Source organism: Sturnira hondurensis, unplaced genomic scaffold, assembly GCF_014824575.4.
Source record: "Sturnira hondurensis isolate 20B ecotype Veracruz unplaced genomic scaffold, ASM1482457v3 Scaffold0015596, whole genome shotgun sequence".
NCBI lineage: Eukaryota > Metazoa > Chordata > Mammalia > Chiroptera > Phyllostomidae > Sturnira > Sturnira hondurensis.
The window spans coordinates 11,778,408-11,804,469 of NW_028088227.1; the positions used below are offsets into that span (position 1 = coordinate 11,778,408).

Genomic DNA, 26,062 nt, shown 5'->3' on the forward strand with positions numbered 1-26,062 from the left:
CCGAGGGAATAAACCGTTGTCCCCCAAAGAGACTGTAATATTCCAAGACACTGAAAGTGTTATACATATGAAACTATTTTCTTTACCCTATGATTACCATAGGGACGTAATTGAGCTTTTCTTTTTCCTGCATAAGGAAAGCTCCCACCTTGGCTTGGATGGAACAACCTACGTGACGTGGCGGTGGCGTCCCCTCAGAGCGACCAGTGAGGCTGTGACTTCTATAGCCTCACGTGACCCCAGCGCCTCGCTTTCCGGACCTGAGTCGCCCAGGGCGGAAGTTGTCTCCGAAGGGTGCGTTACGACAGGGTAATATTTAAATGTGGGCCGTGCTTCCGCCTTCCCAAGGTCTTGAGTATATATGTACTTAATAGTACCCGTGCTTTTTACCTTAGAAGTCGATTTTTCTGGAAGTCATCCCCTATTGGGACTCCCTGGGGAAATGGAGACCACGTGGTTAAGGGATTTCTGCCCCGCCGCCCACGTTATGTGAGCCGCGAAAACACCGAAAGTGGTCTCCTGCCTTCTTGCCGGAGCCGTACACTGTCTCTTTCACACTTTCCTAACATGACTTTTCCGAATTTCTTGCTGTTTCAGCCAGCGTTAGCAGCAGCCATAGTCAGAAAATCGAAGACGGATCTGAATTGGAAATCCATCTGATGGCTTCCTATCTCAACTTTGCAGGTGAGTGAAGATTCATTAGTGACTGGACCAAAACACAGTGATTGCTTAGCGTCAGGGCTTGATTTAGAAATGCCTGTTAATTTTCCGTCGCTGCTCAGGCTTTTATTAAGGGTGAGCGCCATCTGATGTCCAGTCTCACAGAAACATTCACAAGTGCAGCCATGCTTACATCAAATGGTAAAAATTAGACTGTAAAAGCTAATGTCTAATGTATGGACGGACATGTCCACTGTTTTGGGGTTGATGGGGACCGGAGGTGCTGTTTTATACAATGAGTTTGAAGCAGAAAGATAAGTTTTGAGAATACGTAAGGGATGAGCCCCAGAAATCTGATTTTAGAGGTTCAAGCACTTCTGATGCACACTGAAGAAAACGAGCCTATGATTTAGCACATTTTGAAAGTCCCCTATCAAATACCAAACCTCATAATTTGTTGTATGTGTTACTATTGAGATTGTTACAGATATTTTGTATGTTGTATAAAGTGTATTTGAAATACGGACTGACTAGATTTGCAAGTTTTAAGTTGTGATTTCATTTTGGGAATGGTAATAGTATAATCGCTAAAGTACTGACTTAAAAATGAGTTTCCATACAGGAGAGAATATCACAAGGTTTTAGACATCAGTTTTAATTTTGAGTATGAATTAATTCAGTCAGTTGAAAATCAACGATGTTAGAATGGCTAATACCAAACATAACAGGGACTCCATGTTTCTTGACGATGCTGTCCTGTTAGTGGCAGCTTGACTGTTTGTGTGAGTTGATATTCCAGAAGGGGAACCGATTTTTATTTAATATCTGCTGTGGGTCAAGCACTATGGGAAGTATCTTCACATATTATCTGTTAATCCTCAGACCACTGTGAGATAGATGGACCCTCATTTTACTAATGAAATTGAAGTTCCAAAGTAAGTAGTGATATTGTTAGTGATTTTATGAATTTTTTTTCTTCCCAATTTTTTTATTTAATTATTTTTCAAGTACAGTTTTCTGTCTATTACTCCCATCCCATCCCACCCCCTATGAATTTATTAATGGAAGGGAGCTAACAGCTTTTTCACTTCTGTGCTCTTCTCACAAATGAGGGAGCGTTAAAGGTTAAGTAATTTAACTGCCACAGTGCTAGATAGCTGGGACTAAAACATGCCTAATTTAAAAATATGTATAAAGTGGAAAGATTCAGACTGGGATCCTGAGGTTACCAGCCTAATTATTCACTGACAAATAACTGGCATTGTTTAGTTGGGGGAAAATGCTTTAGATGGAATTTAAATGTTCCTCAAATTTCCTAAAATAAGAACGTCCATATACCACACTCTTCTTATTAATGTGGCTTAGTGTAAGATGCATACAGCCTGTTTACTTGACTGTGACATATCAGCAATTAGGGCATATAACTAACATTTTGTATAAATCATCAGAATGACTACTCTCATATTTGTAGACTTGGAAAAATATAGAATTCCTTCTGTTTAATCAAATTACAGTTTTTAATTTGGTTAAAGTCTTATATTTGGAGTTAAGTGGGATAAGCTTTGAGTTCTTCGTAACAATCAGTTTCTCCAAACATGTTGAAACATATAAGTCATTCTAATATATACTATGTTCTGATAAACATAGTATGTATGTTTAGTGGGGATAATAAGAACCACTCCATGCACAAATCAGTAAAACTTCTTACACAGCCTGAGAGTGGAAAGTGAGCAGGAACGAGTCCACTCGTTGAATGACTGTGCCATTCTTTAGAAAGTTTGCAGTGATCTCCCTTTACACTACAGCTAAATGAAAAATAGGGGAGCTGGAATCAGTTTCTTAAACCCATGCAGATAATCTAGTTCTTTCACATAAAATACTTAACGTCATGATGTACAGGTTCATTGCCAGTAAGAATTACTCTGCTCCCTGTTATATGATTAATTCTTGTAATATGTTTTAACCAGGATCTCTGCAAAGCATTGGTTTCATTCATCGCATGCTTCACTAGCTGGTGAGAGTCCCTGTGGTAAGCCCAGCTCCCGGCTTTGAGACGTTCCCAGTGTGACCACAGGAACCCATCCAAAGGCCCAGAGAGGTCATCTGGAGGCTTCAGACAACAGCCTGAGTTGTCAGGTTGGCCAAAACTTAAAGAGAGGAAGAGGAGATAGCTCCTCTTCAGTGATTCCCAAATCTGGCTGTCAGTCAGTCGTTGAGGGGCTTTTGAAAATACAAGTTCCGGACCAGAGGCCACACGGACAGCTGGCACCATGTTTGGCTCCAGCAGAGGCGGCGTGCGGGGTGGGCAGGACCAGTTCAGCTGGGAGGATGTGAAGACTGACAAGCAGCGGGAGAACTACTTGGGCAACTCGCTGATGGCCCCGGTAGGCCGCTGGCAGAAGGGCCGTGACCTCACCTGGTACACTAAGGGCAGAGCAGATTGCACGGGGATGAGTCGGGAGCAGGAGCTGGCGGCCGTGAGGCAGGCAGAGCAGGAGGCACTCATGGCGGCACTGGGCTACAAGAATGTGAGGAAACAGCCCACTGGCCTCAGCAAGGAGGACTTTGTGGAGATCTGCAAGCGTGAAGGAAGTGACCCTGAGGAGAAGGGAGTGGACCGGCTCCTGGGCCTGGGGAGCTCAAGTGGCTCTGCAGGCCGAGTGGCATTGTCTCGAGAAGACAAGGAGGCAGCTAAGCTGGGACTCCCAGTGTTTACACACCACCGAGTGGAGAGCAGTCGGCCTGGGGCCTCCCCAGCCCGGAAGAAGCCCAGACCACAGGAGAAGGCAGAACCGGGCCCCCAGAGTCACAAGAAGAGCAGGAAAGAAAAGAAGAAGAAAAAGAAGCACAAAAAAGAGAAGAAGAGAGAAAAGGAGCACAGGACCAGGGCAGCCTCCTCGCCATCCCCGGCTCCATCCAGGGCTCACCATCGCAGGCACGACTCTGACTCCTCGCCCTGCTGCAAGAGGAGGCGAGGGCATGACAGTGACTGAGGCCCAGCTCACTGTGACCCTGCCTACCCCATGCAGGCTCCATTCTCAGTGAAGCCTTTGAGCGCGTGCCCTGCCAGGCCCAGGGAACTGGAGGATGGGATTGTGGGAGCCCTACCAGGCCCCTGTAAGCAAGTGAGGTGTCCAGGTAGTGCCTCACCCCAAGATGGCTGCAGGGCCAACCGGGGAGGACACACCTGTCTTAGGCTGCAAGTACTGCTACTTCTGTTTTCTTTGTGTTGACTCACCCTTTGTGCTTAAATAAACTTACTTTTAGCTGAAAAAAAAAAAACAAGTTCCTGGACAACACCCTGAAGGTTACACACTGGTAACTTACTGAGCACTCACAGTGTAAAGGGCCCCACTCTAGGTCCAGTCCACAAGGTACTGATTCCTTGAATCCTCACAGCTCTCTGTGGTGGTTACTACTATTTTGAGATGAGGAAATGGAGGCACAGTGAAGTTCTTTTGCAGCTAGGGAGTGGCAGAGCCAGGATTCACACCCAGGCTGCCTGCCTCTAAGACACACATCCTTAAGGGCTATCTCTGGGTCAGTTGAGAATGTCCCCATCCACTTCAGATCTTAGTATAAAACCCTATGCTATATTGTAATGAGCTATTCTATTAAAGAGTATGTGTGTGTATAAATATATAAATACACCAATGTTCAGGAGTTAGGGATGGTAGAGGGCAGGGCAGTAGATCTACAAAGGGGTAGCCCCAGGGAAGTCTCTGTAGTACTGGGAAAGTTCTGTGTCTTGGTGTCAGTCACATGAGTCTACACATGATGAAATGACAGTGTATGTCGTACCAATGTCAATTGCCTATTCTGGTGTACTGTATTGTAGTTGAATAAGATGCACATTGGGGAAATGAGGTGATTGGTACACTGAACTGCTCTGTACTATTTTTGCAACTTCCTGTGTATCTAGAATCATTTTTAAAAAAATCACACGCTTACCTTTGGCAAGCCGTAAGTCATTTAGAGATTTGTCTCTATAAGATTGGCTCAAAGAGAGATCACATTTGAAGACAAGCCTGCTAAGGGCAAGAAAATCACAGTGGCTCTGGGTGGAGCAGGACGGCAGAGGCAGTGGTGGCTGAGCAGGGTCACTGAGTCAAGATCACTGAAATGGCTGAAACCATTACTTAGGTCTTCAGTGATTCCCCAACAACTCGTGCCCAGCGTGCTAAATAACCTCTGGGGGGAGAGCTAAACAAATGCGCAGCAGAATCCCTGTCTCAGATGTTGGAGACTGAGTAGGTCGATGACAGGATCCAGCAGTCTTGTAGAAAAAATTCCTCAGGTAACATGGATTTGAGAATCTCAGATTAAGGAGCAATTGATAAAGCTGGATCCCCGCTAATGTCTCAGGAGTCAACCACAAGCGGGACTAGAACCCAAGCCCTGGGTTGGTATGGCTAGGAGACAAGTATTCACGCCCCTAAAAACATCCAAAGATGTTTTTTTCTGAATGTTGTGTGTAAATGGGAATTTAACAAATTTTTTTTCTTCTATTGTCCCTCCTACTTGGTTATTTAGTAAGTTTCTCATGGCAGATAATTACAAATATTTTAGGGTTCAAACTCCATTCATTAGGTACTGCTATAAGTGAATGGTTTGGGCTACAAGTAACAATACTCTACCAACAGTAACATAAGGGTCTATTTGCCTCCTGTAGTAAGAGGTCCAAAGATAGGCAGTTGGCTGGTACTGGTTACACAATTCAAGAGCTGGGGCTGATATCTCTGCAGTTCTCTTGGCCTTTTTCCCCCCTAATGATTTTATTTATTTTTAGAGGGAGGGAAAAGTCAATGTGTGGGTGCCTCTCATGGGCCCCCTACTGGGGACCTGGCCTGCAACCCAGGCATGTGCTCTGTGGGAATCAAACTAGCGACCCTTTGTTTTGCAGGCTGGCACTCTATCCACTGAGCCACACCAGCCAGGGTACTTGACCTTTCCTTTCATGGCTCCAGCCTCTGCATTTAAGACTGTGTGAAGGGGAAAGGGCAGGATCACTGGCATTCTACTCCTGCCTCACTGGCTAGAATTGTATCCCATGGCTATTCCTGGCAGTAAAGAAGGCTAAAAATCTTGGTAGGGAAATTGAGTTTTATGTTTTTGCAGTCTCTGGCAAATGCACAAAAGAAAATGGGGAGATACTGGGTGTTGGGTGAGACAACCTACAGCATCTGCCACAGCTTTCACATTAAATTTTATTAAGCATGGTTTAAATCTAGAAACAGCTGATCAGAAATATGTATACGAAAATTAAGCATAAATATTTCCACTGTCAATAATTGTACATTGTTGTATTGGTCTTTCATTCTCTGTTGGAACTGATTCTAGTTGTTGGAGAACTTCTTTTCCTTCAATTAATTGCCTAATGTAGGAGAAAGTGTGGAAAATTTAGTCAGTCATACATTTTCACATTTAGCTTACATCCCTAAATTGAGTCCTATCTAGCTTAGCTAAGGATATTTCCTACAAGTTAAATTAACATCAGTCATAAATATCTTAAATAGCTCTCAATGTGTCTGTATTGCCAGGGTTCCCTTACACCTATCTGGAACTCTTACGATCTGTTACTTTCATAGCCATCAGGGTGAAGTTTTAAAAATGCAAATCGTCCAATCTTGTTTCCCTGTTTAAAGTACTTCAATACTTTCCCATTATCCCTATGCTAAAACTGAATCTCCACCCTGGCCAGCATCCCCACACCCCTCTAGGGCTACCTGGCAGCATGCTCTCCTTGCGCTCTGCTCCAGCCAGACTGGCTCTCTACCTTGGTGGCACCTTGAGCCCCTCCTGCCACAGCTGTCTCCTTTGCTCTTGCCCCTACCCCAACGCCTTTGCGTGGTCACTTCCTGGCCTTCCTTCAGATCTTAGCTCAGTCATCACTTGTGGAAGTTTCCCAGATCCCTTTATAGGAATTACCAGGGTTAAAATTGTTATTTATTTGTATTTTTCTCTGATTCATTTCTGATTCTCTTCTGAGGACAGAGATCATGCCTTTGCTTAATGCTCAGCACCTAGCACATACTGGGCACCTAATCAACATCCACTAGATACATGAATAAAAGCTCAAAGCCACACTAGAGTCTCTAGACATTCATTAGCCATTAGGTGGAACTCTGATGGTTCAATTAAAAGAGCCCCAAGCATAGGACCAGCGCCCTCTACCCATGCTTGCTTGGGTTGAGGTGTGGCTGCGGGGAAGGTGCAATTTCCATTTCATGCCCCTTTGGAAGGACACAGTGCTGACACTGATTATGCTCTAGTCATCTTTGTCATGCTCTATTTTTGCCATCCCATTCAGAAACCGTGACACAGAAGGTACATTGTGAGGATGAAGAGCAGGAGAAAAGGGACAGATTCACCTCTCCAAAGAGGTGACACCTAGTCTCCAAATTGGTTTCACAAATACTGAAGAAGCACCTACTGTGTGCACCGTGTGCATTGTGATAGGTGTTAGGGCACAAGATGAGTAAGACCCAGTCCCTACTCCAATTGTTCAGAGTGTGCCAAAGAGGACAACGACTAGCTTCATCTTGGTAATCAGGGAGGTTTCTGACCTAAGCCTTGAACAGAATTTTGGCAGGTTGAAGGGAGGCAGAACAAACAAACGAAGGCCCAGAAGTTGTTACGGGAGTGATGGTACTCTGCTCCAGCTGTAGCTCAGCTGCCACGTCGACAGCTTCCAAAATCTACAACTCCAGCCCTTGTCCAGCCTGAGCACCTACTCCTGGTATTCAGAAGTTGCCACCTGCTTGTTGTGTCTTAATCCGAATCATAACTTGCCCATCCTAGGTTCATGATCTTCTCTCCCATATCCTTCTGTTTGTATTCTCTATCTTGGTGAATGGTACCAACCATGCAACAGGCTCCAAAATCCTAGGAGTTCCACTAGAACTTCAGCGCCCAACACGGGCATGTGTGGCTACTTAAATATAGTTAAAGTGAAATAAAATTTAGCTCCTCAATTGTATTAGCCATGTTTCAAGTACTCAATGGCCATATACAAAATTTGTGGTTAAGATGAACACTGGCATGAAATTTCTCCATGTAATGAAGAGTTCATAATTATCCCCATGGAGTGGCTGGAATAATGTAATACTCAAAAATTCTAACACTACATCATTTCAGGGAAGACACAAGTAATTAAGTAAAGATATGAAACACAACTGATAAAAAGTATATCATCCATTTTAGGTCCACATGCCTATAAGCATCTTGCTGATATTCTGGTAATTACCTAAGATAGTTCTATATTTTAAATTGCTCAATAAAAAAGAATTACTTGCACCCTAGCTGGTATGGCTCAGTGGATTGAGTGCTGGCCTGTGAACCAAAGGGTTGCCAGTTCAATTCCCAGTCAGGGCACATGCCTGGGTTGCGGGCCAGGTCCCCAGTTGGGAGCATACAAGAGGCAACCACACATTGATGTTTCTCTCCCTCCTCTTCCCCTCTAAAAATAAAGTAAATAAAATCTTTAAAAAATAAAAAAGTTACTTGCAAATTGGATAGTTTTCATCTATCCCCTCGGTGTTCATAGACAATTAAATAGTTTCAGCTCACTTCTGCAGGTAAATATAGCTACATTATTAAACACTATGGTATTATTCATAGTAATTAAGAATTGATATCTTTGAGGCTGAATGTAAATGGATGGATGGATGAATATAAGATTACAATAGCTGTGCCTCCTAAATGGTGTCTGTTTATAATAGATAAAAAGTTTCTTACAAAATATTTCTAAATATGTTTGTATTATTTTTGCTTTTAAATTCTCTTCTAAACTCTTAGTAACTAAAGACAAATTTAGAACTAAATTCTCTTACTCACACAATACTGAATCAAATTTTTTGAACCACAGTTTTACATATATGAATACAATATACACAAACTTAAATACACATACCCAAAAGCCACATATTTTTTATCTAGGTAGGGAGTTGCTTGTAGTGTGATGTAGAACTGTGAACCATTGCTGTGACGGCCTTTGTTGACCATTCCAAGAACTCCCCTTTTATTATGAGGAATTGAAAAGTTTTCATCTAGAAAACACAAACAGTAGTAGGTCATTAAAATATTTCTATTATCTCAATGGACTATAACATATAAAGCACAAACAGAACCCTTGGTAACAAGGGTTCTCAAACATCCTTATCAATACATTCCAAATGGCAAATATGCTGTTTGTTTCATTACTTTCACTCAAGTGGGCTGTTAAAAAAGATAAACTGTAAAGTCCTGTTAAAACTATTTGAGCATTTACTAAGAATATTAATAATATAAAGTATGTTAAACTAGTAATGTAAAAAGAAGCACATGCTTTCCTTAGGATTAAAGGTCAGCAAATTTTCTTATGCTGTTTTATCAGTAGTATTTCATTCAAACTACCAACCAATGTGATAATTAAAAACGTCTCCTTTGAGAAGGCTTTTTCATTTTTTTATTTTGTATTTATTTTTAGAGAGAGAGAAAGGGAGGGAAGAGACAGAGAAACATCGATGTGTGAGAGAGACATCCATTGGTTGCCTCTCGAGCGCCCCCAACTGGGAACCTGGCGTGAAACAGGCGTGTGCTCTGACTGGGATTTGAACCAGCAACCCTTTGATTCACAGGTTGGCATTCAATCCATTGAGGCACACCAACCAGAGCTAGGAGGCTTTCTTGGGCATGACCCTTCCCCTCATAGCATCTTAGACAAACTTCTACTGTGGTCTTTACAACACTCTATGTAATTGTTTACATGATTGCTTCCTCTCTAGCATGTGAAGGCAGAGACCTTGCCTCATTGTAGCTTTACCCCAGGGCCTCCCTTACCTGGCATATATGTGGCCCGAACTGTTGATGATGAAAGGAAACTAATTTATGCTTATTTGTGGTAGTCTTTAAATAATTTTTTAAAAGATTTTTATTTATTTATCCTTAGAGGGTAAGGGAAGGAGAGAAGGAGAGAAATATCAATGTATGGCTGCCTCTCGTGAGTCCCCTGCCAGGAACTGGCCTGGCATGTGCCCTGACTGGGAATCGAACCATGATCGTCTGGTTCGCAGGCCCGCACTCAATCCATTGAGCTACACCAGCCAGGGCTCTTTAAATAAATTTTTATCTCAAACCTGAACCTGTATGGATTGACCAAGATTTTGTGGAAGGTGGGGTTTTGTTGTTGTTGTTTGTTTTTAGTGTAAGGTTAACAGGTAAAAAGAATTGTATGGTGGTTATTCTACTCTTTTCAGGAAGTACCATTTCCAGCATAAAATAAGATTTGCCTCCAAACTCAAAAACACAGAAGGAAGTGGTGGGAGAGAGAAATCCAGTGTAGGTTTTCATTCAATAACTTTCATTCAATTTATTTTTATAAAATTCTGGGGATAACTGAGAAATGAGCATATTAACTGTCAATAAGATTTTCTTAAATTGCAGTTGCTTACTATTCTTATTTTAAGTTTCAAAGCTAAGCCAACTAAGCAATTAAGTCGTATCTGTGATGGTTACTTTTACCTTGTTAAATTGCAAACCTCTGAAGCCAACCTTATTAAATGAAAATAAAGCATTTTTATATGAATGAATATATAATTACATTGATGCTCCATATTATTTTCAGTGGAATAGTGAAATAATCCATTAATTTCACAGAATATTGCCTAGAATAGAAATCTGCCCTAAGATTCAGTTTTAACAAAATGGTGTTTGTCATTGCTCTTAGATATTATGATTGTTTTTAAATTCTGTAAGTAATAGAAAAGAAAATGTATAGAATAATTGTAACACTTTTACCAAAAATTTGTGGTTATGGGAGAACTTTTAAAACAGTTAATCCTAGTAACTATTTTTAAAACACTACCTGTGTGAAAGCCCATGTATAAAACCAATAAAATGGTATCCTCTCATCTCTGAGGATACCTTGTCAGTACCCCATGGAACTCCTTAGAGGGCAGCTTGAAAACCACTGCTATAAAGGGACAGAAAGAAAAAAATGTTTTTAAAAGGTGTAGGTAGTCCCTGAACTATAAATTTAAAATTTGTTGACCTGGAAAAAAAGTGTGAAAAATAAATGACTTAGGTGATTGATTCTTTAAGTATAGAATGTTTAGGTTGAATGTAAAGAAAGACTTGAGGCTGTGCTGCTTCCAGGCAGCAGTGGTGGCAGGCCAGAGGGAAACCACTCCGTGCCTGACTGCCACCAACAGGTAAAGCCCATGGGTGCAATTGGACCTGCTCCTAGGAAGCACCCCATTTATTTGGGAGTGGGGTTGGAGAGGCATCCTCTCCTATCCTAGTCTCTCCACAGCTCCTGGTGGGGCCTTGGCCTGCAATAACAGGCTGTGGTGTTATTCCATATCCATTGGCCAGGAGCTGCGGCTAGGACTGGGCTGTTGATACCAGCTTCAGCAGCTCATTTGGGGAATGAAGTGGACCCTCACTTGTGCAAAGTGTCCACTGAAAGATGGGAGCAAATGGCACAACAGATTTCAAAACAGAATTTTATTAGATTGCATTTATTTTTACAGCGAGGGGAAGGAAAGGAGAAAGAGGGAGAGAAACATCAATGTGTGAGGGAAACATCAGTTGGTTGCATGCCTCCCAACCAGGGACTTGGCCTGCATCCCAGACATGTGTCCCAACTGGGAATCGAACCAGCAACCCTTGAGCTTGCAGTGTTACGCTCAACCAACTGAGCCATGCTTGCAAGGGTCAAAATGGAATTTTTTTCTTTAAAGAAACTTTACTGAAAAATGGCTATCCTAATAGTATATTTGCATTAATAGAAATATTTTTACACAAGTTAATAATATTAAAATGGGTAACAAAACCCTAGGTTTAATTAAACATTTGTTCATTCACCAAATTTACTGAATGCCTACCGCATTCCCAATGCAGTTCCAAGTACTGAGTTTAACATTTATGACATATAAAACATATAAATTTAATCTGCTCACATAATTTTTTGAAGGCAAGAAAAAGAAAACCCTTAAGTGAACAATAGTTTTCCTTTTCTGACCACTATGTCCGAGTGGGTGGTTGGTTAACTATCACAGATTATTTTAATTCTGTCACAGCACTGTGTGGGAAGGAGAAATGTGAACAATCTACAGAATAAATGTTTTGAAGTAGGAGGAACAAAAAATATTTTTTAAATTGCTGGGCAAAATCAGGAAAATAAAAAATGTTTTTAAGTGATAGCTAAATCAGAATATTTGATAAATTTTATTTATAGGTCACGTAACAGGCATGGGCTTTCAATAAAAAGTAAAAGAGAAAGTTAAGGATATTGAAAGGCTGTGATACAAATCAGAACCTTCTCGTTCTATTGTGACTCAGGAGTCCCTGCCTGTCTCTGCCACTTACAGATATGGAATAGTAGTTATAGTTCTGTGGTTAAAACTGGTTTTATTTGTAATATACAACATTAAGAGTGAGAACTGCTTGTTTGAAGTAGAAATCAGAATTTATGTGAAAAATATCAGTTTCTAAATTACATCTCATACAGAGATGAGAAGGGAGAGGGTGTGAGAGCTGAGTGGTGGGATCTATAAGACCAGGGCCAAGTGGGAGAAATGGTATGAAAGGATTAATGGGGAGCAGGCCGGGGGAGTGTAAATGTACAGATTACTTCAATTCCAATAAAAACACAGTAATTCAGAAAAATAAAATAAAATCAAACTCATTCTGATACTATAATGGAAGCAACTACTCTAAGTGTGGGAAACGGCACTGCATTCTCTCTGATGAAGTATAATTAGGCAGTTTGGGAATGTCCATACAATTTTCTAAGGACTGTTGTATCCATTAGAGCCAGGGGTGTCCCATCTGCGGTCTGTGGGCCACATGCAGGCCTGGGTGGCTGTGAATGCGGCCCAACACAAAATTATAAATTTACTTAAAACATTATGAGATTTTTAAATTGTTTTTGTATATTTAATGTGTGGCCCAAGACAGCTCTTCTTCTCCCAGTGTGGCTCAGAGATGCCCAAAGATTGGACACCCCAACAGACAATCTGATCTCAATCCTACAATATCCATTTTTAAAAGCTACTGCTATAATTTTACCATCAATGTTCTAATAACAGCTATTCACTATTTCTTGTTATAGAAAAGTAAATGTGTGATACCTAGGTAGCATTTTTAAACTGCTGCTTTAATGATAGTTAAACATGTTGATTGTGTGTGTGAATAGCCAAGTATTTATCAACACTTGACTGGATAAATATTTATATACAGTATATTCTTTTTTTAACTGCATTTTTTCTATTACCATTTATCCCCCTTAAACCCTCTTCTACTTCCCCCTCCCCCGCCCCTCCCCCCCACTCACAGTATATTCATAACATTAGAGAGTAGTGAAAAGAAGAGAGTTGCGGTTACAGGCAACATGGGTGAATCTCATAGGCACTGATGAACAAAAGCAGCAAGACACGAAGAATGTCTACCGTATGATTCCATGTTACGTAAAGTCAAAAAGAGCTACAACTTAACTACATTGTTTAGGGATCCATACGTGGGTAGTAAAACTATCAAGAACAAGCCCTGGCTGGTGTAGCTCAGTGGACTGAGCACGGGCCTGTGAACCAGACAGTTGCGGTTCGATTCCCAGTCAGGGCACATGCCTGGGTTACAGGCCAGTTCCCGGCAGGGGACGCATGAGAGGCAACCACACATTGATGTTTCTCTCCCTCTCTCCTTCCCTTCCCCTCTAAAGATAAATAAATAAATAAATCTTAAAAAAAAAAACTATCAAGAACAGCAGGGGGAAAGTCGGGCTCATGGTTACCTCTGAAAGAGAGATGGAGTTACTGAGGATGGACGGGTGGGAGTGGGCTTCTGGCATGCTGGCAGTTTTTCTTGACAAGGATGGTAATACATGGGTTTGCTTTATAATCCTTAGTGTTTTTAATCCTCACCTAAGGACATTTTTTTCATTGCTTTTAGAGAGAGAGGGAGAGAGACAGAAAGAAACATTGATGTGAGGGAGAAACACTGATTGGTTGCCTTCTCATATGCACCTCAACCAGGGATCGAACCTGCAACCTAGGCATGTGCCTTGACTGGGAATTGAAGCCATGATCTTTTGGTGTATGTGACAACGCTCCAACTAACTGAACCACACTGGCAAAGAATAGAATTATTTTTTAATTGTACATTTATGCCTTCTATACATAGGACAAACCTCACAATTTAAAAAAAGTCCTTAAATAGCTACCCAGATCATATTATCTCCAGTTCTTGTTTCTAATAAAAAACACTTTTGTAAACTTCCAGTTGCATCATAGGCACTGACAGCAGGCTCTGTGATTTTACTAATGTCCAGTTACGTTCAAAGACGAGGAGATCTAGGGGCTAGACAAACGGTATCTAAGTGATGTGCCTGTTGGGGCACAGCTAACATTAAGAAACTGGTCTGTGTGATATGACAAGGATATTATTTTAGAATCATATTTTAAAATATATGCCTCTTTTCTTTTGCTTTTCATAGATGACCTTCTTTTCAGTCAGCCCAAGCCATCTATCTAGTCACCAATCCTTCAAGGGTGGGAAGGATTAGCAGCATTATTCAAAGAATACAAGGAGGAAAAAAGGGTGGATATTCATCTACCATTCAATACAGGATTTGGGGAGACAAAACAACTTGTGGTCCAAAACAAAGCAAAACAGACTTTCCTCAAGTTAAAAAAAAAAAAGATTAACCAATTTATAAAATAGTCATCTAATTAAATTATATGATTGATTTCATCCTTTTAAATTCACTGTGTTAAGCCTAACAAAGTGAGTTTTGTGGTTGTAGTTGTTTTTTAACAAGCCCTGAGTTTTCATTCTGCAGCTCAGGGGAACAGGGTCCCATGAGAGAATTTCAGAGGAAAGGCTGGCTGGCTGATGCATTATGAATCCGCAGTGGGGAGAAAGAAGGAGGGAAAGCCATGCTGTAGCTGTTTTGAGTAGTAGTCACAGCCTCTCTTTCACAGTCACTCACCCTTCCTTGTGGAGCATTTCTTTTTCACTGAATTGGTTGCTGGGTTTCTAATTCTGCACTGCCACAAACAGTAACAGAGACTTCCCTAAACACACTGGGCTTGCCTGGGCACCAGAGAAAAAAGCCAAGCCTCCATCTACTGGCCAAATCCCCACAACAGTCTAAGGGTGGGAACAAAAGGTAACCAACAGAGGCCCAGGGATGTCCAGAGGGGCAGGTGAGGTGCTAAGAGATCAAACTCCTACTGGACAGACTGCCCAAGTTGTCTGCTTCCCTCGAAGCAGTAAGAGTTCAGGTGCTCTGATAACAGCTGGTGGGTGCAGAGGTAGGGTGGATTCTCGTCAGGGATTAAGGGTGCCAGGGAAGTCCAGAACATCCTTGCAATCTGCACTGTCTTATTTTAAGACTAAACTCAAGCTGCTCTGGGCCACTGCCCCCAACTCCAAGGTAAGTTGTTCCTTCTTGTTCCACACCACTCAGTTCTTCCCTGGAAATAGCCATTAGCACAGTGCCTGTAGTTTATCTGTTTAAACATCTGCTTTTGCAGACACTAAAATCCTTCAGGGTGGAAACTTGTTTTCAAAAACACACATCACCTTTGTTTCCAAAGGCCCTAGCACCATGTAGGCACTCAACTAAGACCGCCCTGATTTATGAGTAAATAAATGAATGGTGTCACTCGCATGGTTTCATTTAATAAAGCTGCCTCCACATGAACGTAGAAGCAAACTACCTTTCAGTTTTCCCTCTCACTTTTGCCACTGGTTCAATACTATTTTTAAAAGTCTTTTCATTATATTAAAATACAGACACAAAAAGCCACAGAAAACTAATGTATAGTTAGTTATTATTAATTACTATAAGGCAAACGCCCTTTTAACTACCTGGTGTTGAAAATGCACATTTGTTTCACCTTGATTGATAAGTTAGGGAAGGACTTGAGCCTAATGAATTTCACACTGCTCAAGTGCCATTTCCCGGGAGAAACAGCTCGGGGTGAATGGCAGAACTGCTCCCAGCTGAACTAAGCCAGGCTGCAGAGGAGTACACGCACCTCAGACATCCACCAGGTACCTCAGGCCACTGCATCATGAGCTGCCTCCAACCACATCTGGGGTCACAGCCTGCTTCCAAGTTCAGAGAACAATCCTTCCACCACTTCAAAGTCACGCATGAGCTGCAACTCTTCCCATGCCACCTCTACATCATCAGGGAGTTTACAAGGTAGACTACCATATTTATTATAGTGTTCTTGGGTTTCTTAACTATATCATGTATGTAAAAAATGTGTTACTGTTTTTCTTAGGTTACTATTCTATTTCTTAATGTGTCACTAAGGAAGTTTTTTAACCTTATTATTGCCACAAGTCCTATGCCTTTTTAATTACATGATTTTATATAGCACAGAGATCCTTAAGAACACATTATGGCAGAATTGGTTGTATTTCTTGCAAGTTGGCAGCTGGGTTTAGAAGCTTAATCAGACTCCTGTTCTGTCCATTTACTAGTGTGCTCTCTAAACAGAAGGCTCATAACATCCTGTTCTCTGTTACATTTCTGTGAACGTAGCAGATACTGATGCAGCAAGTACTTAGATCAATTATTTCACTTGGGGCAGCAAAACGGTGGTATTCTAATTCTATTATTTCCTTTTTATTTTTAATTGGAATACTTTTATAATGAGATGATTCACCTTATCTCAGTTTAGTCCAGTTCACGTAGAAGAGGCAAGATAAATGCTTGATTCTTTCCCATATGTATGTTTTGTTTTCTTGAACATATTTTATTCATTATGCTATTACAGTTGTCCCAATTTTTCTCCCTTTGCTCCCCTCCACTCAGTACCCACCTTCCCTCCAGCAGTCCCCTCTTAGTTCATGTCCATGACTCATGCATATAAGTTCTTTGGCTTCTCCATTTCCTATGCTGTTCTTAACACCCTCCTGTCTATTCTGCACCTACCAATTTGTATTTCGGTTTTTTAAGTATAATTTACTGATTATGCTATTACAGTTGTCTCATTTTTTTTCTCCCCCTTTTCCCACACTACCCTGCACCCCATCTCCCTCCAGCATTCCCCACCCAACCCTTAGTTCATGTCCATGGGTCACACACATGTTCTTTGGCTTCTCCATTTCCTACTATTCTTAACCTCCCCACCTACTTTGTGCCTACCAATTATGCTTCTTATTCCCTGTTTCCCTCATCCTCCTTCCTACCCCTCCATGTGATCTCCATTTCTAGGATTCTGTTTCTGTTCTAGTTGTTTGCTTAGTTTTTATTTTTTAGGTTCAGTTGTTGATAGTTGTGAGTTTGTTGTCATTTTACTAGTAGTTCATCATTTTGATCATCTTCTTTCTCTTAGCTAAGTCCCTTTAACATTTTATGTAATAAGGGCTTGGTGATGAGGAGCTCCTTTAACTTGACCTTATCTGAGAAGCACTTTATCTGCCCTTCCATTCTAAATGAAAGCTTTGCTGGATAGTCATCTTGGATGTAGGTCCTTGTCTTTCATGACTTTGAATACTTCTTTCCAGCCCCTTCTTACCTGCAAAGTTTATTTTGAGAATTCAGCTGACAGTCTTATGGGAACTCCTTAGTAGGTAACTATCTGCTTTTCTCTTGCTGCTTTTAAGATGCTCTCTTTATCTTTCACCTTTGGCATTTTAATTATGATGTGTCTCGTTGTGGTCCTCTTTGTGTCCATCATGTTTGGAACTCTCTGTACTTCCTAGACTCGTATGTCTATTTCCTTCACTGAATTAAGGAAGTTTTCTTTCATTATTTTTTCAAATAAGTGTTCAATTTCTTGCTCTATCTCTTCTCCTTCCAGCACCTCTATGATTTGGATGTTGATACATTTTAAGTTGTCCCAGAGGCTCCTTAGCCTATCACTGTTTTTCAGGATTCTTTTTCTTCTTGCTTTTCTGATTGAATTTTTTCTTATGTTCCAATCATTGTTCCATTGTTGGCTCCCTGGAAATTTTTCTTTATTTCACTGAATGTAACCTTCATTTATGCCTGGAGCTTTTTTATGCTTTTGAATTGCCCAGTGGGTTCCTTGAGCATCCTAATAACCAGTGTTTTGAACTCTGCATCTGACAGATTGCTTATCTCCATTTTGTTAGGTTCTTTTTCTGGAGTTTTGTTCTATTCTTTTATTTGGCCCATATTTCTCCATCTCCTCAATTTGGCAGTCTCCCTGTGTGTGTTTCTGTGTATTAGATACATCTGCTTTGACTACCTGTCTTAGTAGCATGGCCTATTGAAGAAAAGTGCACTGGTAGGTTGGATGGGGTGGAGTCTTAGGTGGTCTTCAGAGCAGGGCAACCCATGTGAATCAGGTTGATGGAGTCTCCAATATGGTGTCACTGCTCTGTGCCTCTGTGTGGGAGAGGGCTAAGAAAGCAGATAAGGCTGCTGCTGCTGCAGCTGCTACCTGGCCTTTGAAATTTTCTCCAGGAGAAAGCTGTCCCCTGACACTCACCCTAATGCCAGACACTTCAATTTCTCCCCATTTGCCACTGGTGTCTTTCCAGCTGCTGCCCTGGTGCTGGAGCCCAGAGGGAGTGAAGTCTGTGTAAGTCCTTCGACTATTGTGGTCCTTTTAAGCGGAGACTCCTGAGAATTCCAGTTTCTTTCACCACCCCAACCCCAACCCCAACTGGTTTTTAGAGCCAGAAGTTATGGAGACTTGTCTTCTCTTCCTGGCACTGGGACCCTGGGCTGAGTGGTCTTAGAATCCCTCACTCCCAAGATATCCCTTCTGATTTTTATCCACCACATGTGGGTGTGGGACCACCCGTTCCATGTCTCCTCACCTCTCCATGTGTAGTTGTCTCTCTGCCCCTCCTATCCATCTGGATGAATGTTACTTCTTTCATTCCTTTGTTGTCAAACTTCCACATGGGTTGATTTTCTGATTATTCTGGGTGATATTTATTTTGTAGTCTAGCTGTAATTTTTGCTGTGGTTGTGCAAGGAAGTGAGCAGTGTTTATCTTGCCTCCATCTTGACCACAAGTTCTGTGCTGCCCCTGCTCATGAACTCCAGTCCTTAGCTTCCACAAGACCTAGTGCCCACAGCTCTTCACCCTGCTTCATCTGCGAGATGAGCTCTGGGTTAGGGACAGGGAGTCCCAGCAAGGCCACCTGCCTGCAGTTCTCCAGCATCATGTCCCTGTACAGCGCCTCCTGGTCTGAGCCCAGCTGTTGCCCCTCCTCCTGAGAGAAGTACATGGCCACATCCTGGCAGTAAGTGGCACTGCCTCCTGTAACAACAAGTGGCCGCTGCCCCGCGGCTGTGCCCACTGGAGTGCTGGAAGCCCAAATGTGGCTGCCACCTAGGAGAGCACGATCTGGGAGGAATGGGGCCATGGGGTGCGGGTGGGGCCCTATGCCCTGTATTTATCAGTTTTCAAGATAATAAAGTCATTCCAAATCATTCCAGATGGGCAGGTGAGGAGAGATCAGTCTCTTATTGGACAGAAGGACAAAGGTCTAAGCAATTAGGCTTTATTTATAATATAATATTAATATGAACTCATGGATTTAAAATGTGTTAGGTTTTAATTATTGCAACTACTATTCAAATCACTCCATCTTTGGCCAGTGAGAATCTCTCCAAATTGTCTCTTAAGGCCTTTGACATGACCCTAGTAAATTTCATAGCGCTCTTGCTGTCTGATGACAGCATGTCTGAACAGGAGGTTCCAGGCTCATTTGTAATTTTTCTGCCCCATAACGGGATTCTAACATTTCTCCCAGAAGCCCTGGGGCCTTTAAGCGAAAAATAACATTTCAAAACAACGATGTGAACGCTAGGAGTGAGTATCACTACAGGATTGGTGGTTGTTTGTAGACTAATTCAGTGGACACAGCTATATATAGAGAGAAGATACTTGTGTTTAAAGGGGTATTTACCATTCAAATTGAGGACTATGAACTATTTTTTTATTTGCCTCTATCATATTTCATCTGCCCCTCCTTCCTTCCACAGTGAAAATTCTGATTCTCAAGGATGCAGGAAATAATGAAATTAGAATATCCCTTAATGACTTACCTTTTTCCATATTATATATACAATAATCTCAAAATATCAATATTAATAACACCATCATCAGTATGACTGAAAATAGTTTAAATTTTTCAGCATGTATTCTCCCCATTTTTCTTTCATTTTTTAAACAGTTAGATTAAGTATATGGTTATTACATATCATACTCTCACCCTTTTTTAAATTTTAGTTTTACAAGTCACTATACAATCAATGCTCACCACCGGTCCTTATATCAAAGTCTCTAGATCCTTTGGTTCTGTGAAATTTATCTACACTCACTACTCAGGAAGGGTTCATGCCAGCACTATTCCCTAAAGTTTTACATGCTGTTACTCTGTGTGCCCTTTAAAATCCAAATTTAGTTTGGCTGGGCGTCAAATCCATAGCTCACATTTCCTTTCCTTGAGCATCATGAATACATTACTCCATTTTCTTTTGCCATAAGAATATGATGTTAAAGAATGTGATGACAATCTACTTTTCTTTCCCCTGTAAATCACCTGCTCTTTTTGCCTAGCTGAGGAAAAAACGTTTTTGTTTTTCCTTAATGTCCAGTTGTGTTACTAAAATATGTCTTGGTATTGATTGCTCTGGTTCAATGTTGTCAAGTAGTTTGTGCTTGAAAGATAAGTAGTTTCAAGTTGTTATACATATATTTTACTTAAGGTATAAAATTTATACAGTAAAATGCATATATCCTAGATGTTCAGTTTGAGGTATTTTCACAGTTGTATATAGTTGTGTAACCATCACCCAAAACAAAATATACTTTCAAACCCTTTTTTATTTTAGGAAAGTTTCTTCAATTATAGTTCTCAGTATTTGTTCTATTCCCTTGTATTGATTTAGTTCCTTAGGAACAGTCAGTCATATATTGGGTCTTCTCTATCTGTAATAGTTGTCACTTTCTTGTAAATCCTTTTTATCTTACTTTACCTGTTTTTGTTTTTGTTTTGTTTTTAAGATTTTTATTTATTTATCTTTAGAGGGGAAGGGAAGGAGAGAGGGAGAGAAATATCAATGTATGGTTGCCTCTTGTGTGTACCCTCCTGGGAACTGGCCTGCAACCCAGACATGTGCCCTGACTGGGAATCGAACCGCAATCCTTTGGTTCGCAGGCCTGTGCTCATGTTTTTGGTTTTTAAAAACGTCCTCCTTCTGCCCTGGCTGGTGTGGCTCAGTGGGCTGGGCATCATCCAGCAAACCAAAAGCCCAAGAGTTTGATTCCCAGTCAGGGTACCTGCCTAGGTTGTGGGTTCAGTCCCCAGCTGGACACATGCAAATGGCAATCTATCCATGTTTCTCTCTCACACAGATGTTTCACTCCCTCTCTCTCTCCCTTCCCCCCATCCCTAAAAATAAATAAATAAAATCTTTAAAAAAATAATAAGAAAAACATTCCCCTTCTACTTTATACTAACTACTTTTAAAACATATATCTGTTGTGTTTATTTGATCTGTGGTCCTTCTAGTTTATTTTTAAAAGTTTCTTTTTGCCATTTTCTTTTATTGTTAATTCTTTCCTCAGCTCTGCAACCTTATGCTGAGTTTTCTAATTCTGATTTATGAGTTCTTTCTGGTCTTGTATCATTTCATTAATGTCTTCTAGCTCATTTTGAAAATGTCACAGTTTTGCTCGTTTGCGAGCATGTCTTTCTAGTGTGCGTTCATGATCTGTAGTGATAGTACTCTGTTCCTTCTTCACTTTTTTCTTCTAATAACTATGAAAGTTTTTGCTGCTCATTTTTTATGTAAAATTGGTTTTCCTAAACATTAGAAACAGGTGTGGCTTTAGGAGGAAAGTAGCTTCACAAAGCTCCCTTTTGGGCTGTTTTCATATAGTTTTCAACCATATGGCAGCTTGCTTTCTGAGACTTCCTCATCCTGTTCCCATTCCTTCTTTCTCACTGTTGTCTCTACATCCTGCATAATTTCAATTCCGTTCCCAGCCACACCTCCTCAGTGTGCGCCTGTCCTAGAAGACAGCCATTTCAGATCATCCTCAAGAGTTCCCAGAGATTAGACTGCTCCAGCCACTTCAGACCTTACATTCCTTCAGACCTTACATGGGGCCTCCTATGGGCCCATGCCCACACCAGCTCTTGGCTACTGTGGGCTCTGTTACTGTCAGATCCCTCGGACACCATGCTTTCTCTGACAGGTTTCATGGCTGTTGGCAGACCGTGGCCATGGACAGTCTGTCCTCACCTGTCCTCACCTCAACTTAGCTTGTCACATTGTTTTGTTGTAAATGTTATCCATGGGTTTTCAGTTTTTCTATCTAATTCTCATGTCAGTTTTTATGTTGGAATTTTTAAAAATTAAAAACTAAGCCACCACCACTACCATCTTCGCAGGATTCCAGGCAGCCTAAACAGGAGGATAGTCCAGGGGCCAACTCTGAGAATGGCAGATTAGAAGGTTTAAAAATATCAATTCCTTTTGACCCTACAATCCTCATTCTAGGAATTCATCCTAAAGAAATAATATATTTGGGCCCTGGCTGGTATAGCTCAATGGATTGAGCACGGGCCTGTGAACCCACACAATCGCGGTTCGATTCCCAGTCAGGGCACATGCCTGGGTTGCAGGCCAGTTCCTGGCGAGGGACTCACGAGAGGCAACCATACATTGATGTTTCTCTCCTCTCCTTCCCTTCCCCTCTAACAATAAATAAATAAAATCTTAAAAAAAAAAACTTAAAAAAGAAAGAAATAATATATTTAGGAAAGTGAAAAAATGTGTGTACAAAACTATTCTGAACTAGACTGGGGTACCATTTTTAACTCCTGCTTTTAGTGTATTACCCCAAACACTATCTTATTTGAAATTCTGAATTGCCCTGTCCTGTTTAATTTGAATAATCAACTAATATATGACTGATAAAATTTAAAGAAACATACCTTCAAATGTTGGTCCATAAATTGACTCTCCACCATTTCCTTTTCCAGCCACTATATCTGCAAAATAAAAATGAATAAACATTAGAATTCTGAAACTAAAAAGGGAAGTATAATATTGGTAGGAGAAAAATGCTTTACATTATCATTTCCCTTATACCAACAACTACAGTAAGTTTTATACCATGAAAATATTGCTATAATGTTTTCACTTGCATTTTTTAAGCACTTTTACATTGAAGACCCTATTTTTTTTCCTACTAACTCTCAGAGGTAGGTTAAATTATCATGCAAAACTTTCAAATGATAAAATATTAAATTATAATTTGATACTGCTTTTTAAAAAGGTATTCATATAAATGCTACTTACTTCACAAGTTATTCCATAGTCCATCTTGTTTTTCAGAAAAATAAAAACAGAGAGGATAAAATAAAAACACTAAGATCTTTTTAGAGCAAGAATAAAAACATGATTTAAAAATAATTAATGTTTAAATTTTCATTCCTTGGAACCCCAGTATTTTGGAAATGAAGTTCCTTTGTAATATAACGAGTTGTTTTTAAGTATGTATATGACCTGTTTTGCATTAGATACATATTTTGGCATAGGTAATGCTCCTAGTATAAAACTCCTCCATCTACATGTTAATCTACCCACAGCTAAAAGGGAAACACAGCTAGTTCTAGTGAAACGAGAGGTCTCCAAGGCCTGACCTCTGTGCTTCCAGCCTCCCCAGTACCTCTTCACATCCTCAGCTCTCTAATCTGCCCTTCTTGAATACAGTGTGCAATAAATATCTAATGAAGGGCCGTGCCATTTTAACTCAGTATGAACAATTTATCTATAAAGTATCTGTGCCAGTTTAAAGATATCTAATGCAACAGCAAGATGTGGAGGGAATTTACGCAGTACAGGGCATGTAGCATTTAAATTATACTATTTACAAAGCTGGTTCAGAAGTTAATTGATAAGCGTCAGGTCTCCAACCCCTCTCTGCCCAATACTCTCTCATGATTCACCCAGAGCCCTCGGCAGCTCCCAGAAGCATGCTGGAACTGCTGAAGGCTAAATCCAGGAACGAGGGTCCCCAAGCACCTATTCCCTCAGATCCTGAAGTTTACTTTGCTCAGACAAATCTGTCCAGATGGTTCCCCTCCCCTACTAACACTTAAACACCAGTGACACTTCTTTGCTCTGTCTGTACACCATTACTACTCTTGCCCTTTGCTTTTAGATCTCTCAGGTGAACTTTTTATATTTTTACCTATCAGTATTTAATACTTTTTGTGACCAAAACCCACCCCCTTTAATTCAGCCTTGTAGATCTGGTATTATTTCTATACATCTGAAAATAAATTAAAAGTAAACTTTAAAGTCAGATGATTTTAATGTAAATCTTAATGTTATTTACCTTTTTCCAAGCCTGTTTCCTCTTCTGTATACAGACATGGATATCTATAGACACGGATAATGGTAAGTGCCTCCCAAGTACTTCTGAGGGTTCAATGAAATCATGTAGGTAGCGCACTTAGTGCAGTCCCTGGCAGAGCGTCGTGCCCACTCATTAATGGCTGTTACTATTATGCAGCATCACGTGCTGTGGACTGCATCCTTTCACTGTCATCACCTTCACCACCCTTAAGATCATTATGGTGATGAGGATGATAAAATGTATTAAGCAATATCTCAAGAGATCCTTCTTAAGACAGTAGAACTTGTGGGAACCACAGATAGAGAATCCTACCAAAGTGGCTTAATGACTTGATATCTTTAAATTTGTACTTTAGAAATGAATAGCATGTATGTTTCCCATTTAACTATCTGTTTGTTCATTCATTCATCCATTTATTCATTCTTTCAACCTAACTTTAAATTAATTTTTTTAGAAAGACAGGAAGGGAGGGAGAGAAACATTGATATGAGAGAGAAACATCCATCAGTTGTCTGACCACCCTCTCACCCCGCCCCATATGCACCCCGACCGGGGATCAAACCGGCAACCTTTTGGTGTATGGGATGATGCTCTAACAAACTGAGCCATCCTGCCAGGGCTCAATAAATGCTTTTTAAGCACCTATGCCAGGTACTGCTCTGAACCTGAGATACAACAGTGAATGAAATAGATAAAAATCTCTGCCCTCATGAAACTTATATTCTACTGAAGAGAAACAGACAGTACATTAACTGAGAATACAGAATAGAATGCCCAGTGATGGGAAAAATAAAGAAGGAATAATAAAGCAGAGTAAGGGGACAGGGAAGGAGCAGGGAAGGAATTAAGGAGAGGAGTGTGTGTGTGGTGGGGAGCAAGTGGCAGTTTTAAATAGGGTGATCAGGTAAGTTCTTGCTGAGATGAACTCTGGGCAAAAAATAGAAACAGATCAGGGGGTATAGCAAGGGCATATCTGGAGGACTAGGTGGTTGTGGGGGCGACTTCTCTCTCAAGTCCCCCCCCCCTGCCCCCACTGAGTGCCACGGACAAAAGTGAATAATGACCAAGATATGCTGAGATCTGTTTGGGGAGGAGGAGTGGGCTGTAGCCAGTTTCTCAGGGGAGACAAAGGCCAGCAGCAGCCAGTCTCTCCCTGGACAAAAAGGCCCTGAGCCCCCTGTTCCATAGCCTTTTATTGGGTTGTAATATACAGGAATACAGGGCAGCAAGGATCAAACAGTAGAGAACATTTCAAAGATACCTGAGGGTTTACTATGAGTCAGAGTCAGTGTCTGTTAGGAAAGAGGGTTGCAGAAACTTTGGGAGACATACTCATTTCCTCTCGGACCCTTATCATATGAATGAAAGCACTCTTAGCAGAGCAGATTTCACAGGTTTATCAGGAAGTCTTTGTGATGCCAGATTTTCCCCCAAGACACGCTCTAGCAAGGCAAGGAGCTGCACCCTTCCCCAATAGGTAATCAGGCTTAAGGGGATTAGAGCCAGGAAGCACTTCTCCCAGAGAACATGGGGACTCAGGCTTTGTCAAAGCCGGGGGTGGAGGTGGGGGCAAGAGTCCATTGCTCTTTGTTGCAGCCCCCCAGTCCTTCCATGAAGGCCTCCCAAGTGATCGAGTCTGGCTTAGGTTGCCCCCTGCTGTGAGGGGTCTTACCCGTCATTGACTTCCGACCAAGCTTTGGGGTCAGGGAGAGGAAACTGAGGCAGTGTTTGCTACAAGAGACAAGCTTTGTCTCCTGCGGCTCCTATTCCAGAGGTCCTTCCTTGCCCTTAGCTACAAGGGGTTGAGACACAATTCCTAGAACCAGGCAGAGTGGTCTACAACAGGTGGTAAAGTGTGTCCCAGGCAAAAGAAATGACAAAAAACCTCAAGACACATGTATGCTTGATGTGCTTCAGAAACAGCAAGGAGCTCAGCGTGTGGAGCACATTGAATGAGAGAGATGTCAGGGGATAGAGGGGCTGGGGGCGGCGGGTGAGGAGTGAAGACGATGTAGGGCCTATTAGTCCCAAAAGGCAAGAAA

The 26,062-nt window shown here is 41.2% G+C and overlaps 2 protein-coding genes and 1 long non-coding RNA gene across 11 annotated transcripts in view; 2 read left to right on the forward strand and 1 right to left on the reverse strand.

Annotated features, from left to right (window-relative positions):
• The first annotated feature begins 211 nt into the window (after positions 1 to 211).
• On the forward strand, positions 212 to 5,483 carry CUNH1orf35 (chromosome unknown C1orf35 homolog). 7 transcript variants are annotated; one of them, XM_037065013.1, is made up of 3 exons: positions 212 to 294; positions 598 to 684; positions 2,628 to 5,483. In XM_037065013.1, exon 3 carries the CDS (start codon positions 2,931 to 2,933, stop codon positions 3,651 to 3,653), a length of 723 nt encoding a protein of 240 aa, XP_036920908.1. In that variant the 5' UTR covers positions 212 to 294; positions 598 to 684; positions 2,628 to 2,930; the 3' UTR covers positions 3,654 to 5,483. The 7 variants fall into 7 exon arrangements, 6 of the variants coding, with proteins under 6 accessions (XP_036920908.1, XP_036920912.1, XP_036920911.1 ...); XM_037065017.1 differs by having other exon boundaries at positions 256 to 294; positions 602 to 684; XM_037065016.1 differs by having other exon boundaries at positions 273 to 309.
• Positions 5,484 to 5,830: 347 nt separating this feature from the next.
• On the forward strand, positions 5,831 to 24,510 carry LOC119000164 (uncharacterized). The gene is made up of 3 exons (XR_005069258.1): positions 5,831 to 5,911; positions 22,455 to 22,460; positions 24,497 to 24,510. It is a non-coding gene; the product is annotated as an uncharacterized LOC119000164 (long non-coding RNA).
• PPIL6 (peptidylprolyl isomerase like 6) overlaps positions 5,850 to 26,062 on the reverse strand; it is a 33,073-nt gene continuing 12,860 nt past the window's right edge. For all 3 annotated transcript variants that reach the window (XM_037065026.1, XM_037065025.1, XM_037065024.1), the window contains 3 exons: positions 22,591 to 22,647; positions 8,573 to 8,708; positions 5,850 to 6,034 (listed from right to left, as the gene is read on the reverse strand). In XM_037065026.1, coding sequence (XP_036920921.1) covers positions 5,923 to 6,034; positions 8,573 to 8,708; positions 22,591 to 22,647 — 305 coding nt within the window. In that variant the 3' untranslated portion in view covers positions 5,850 to 5,922. The remainder of the gene's footprint in view (positions 6,035 to 8,572; positions 8,709 to 22,590; positions 22,648 to 26,062) is intronic.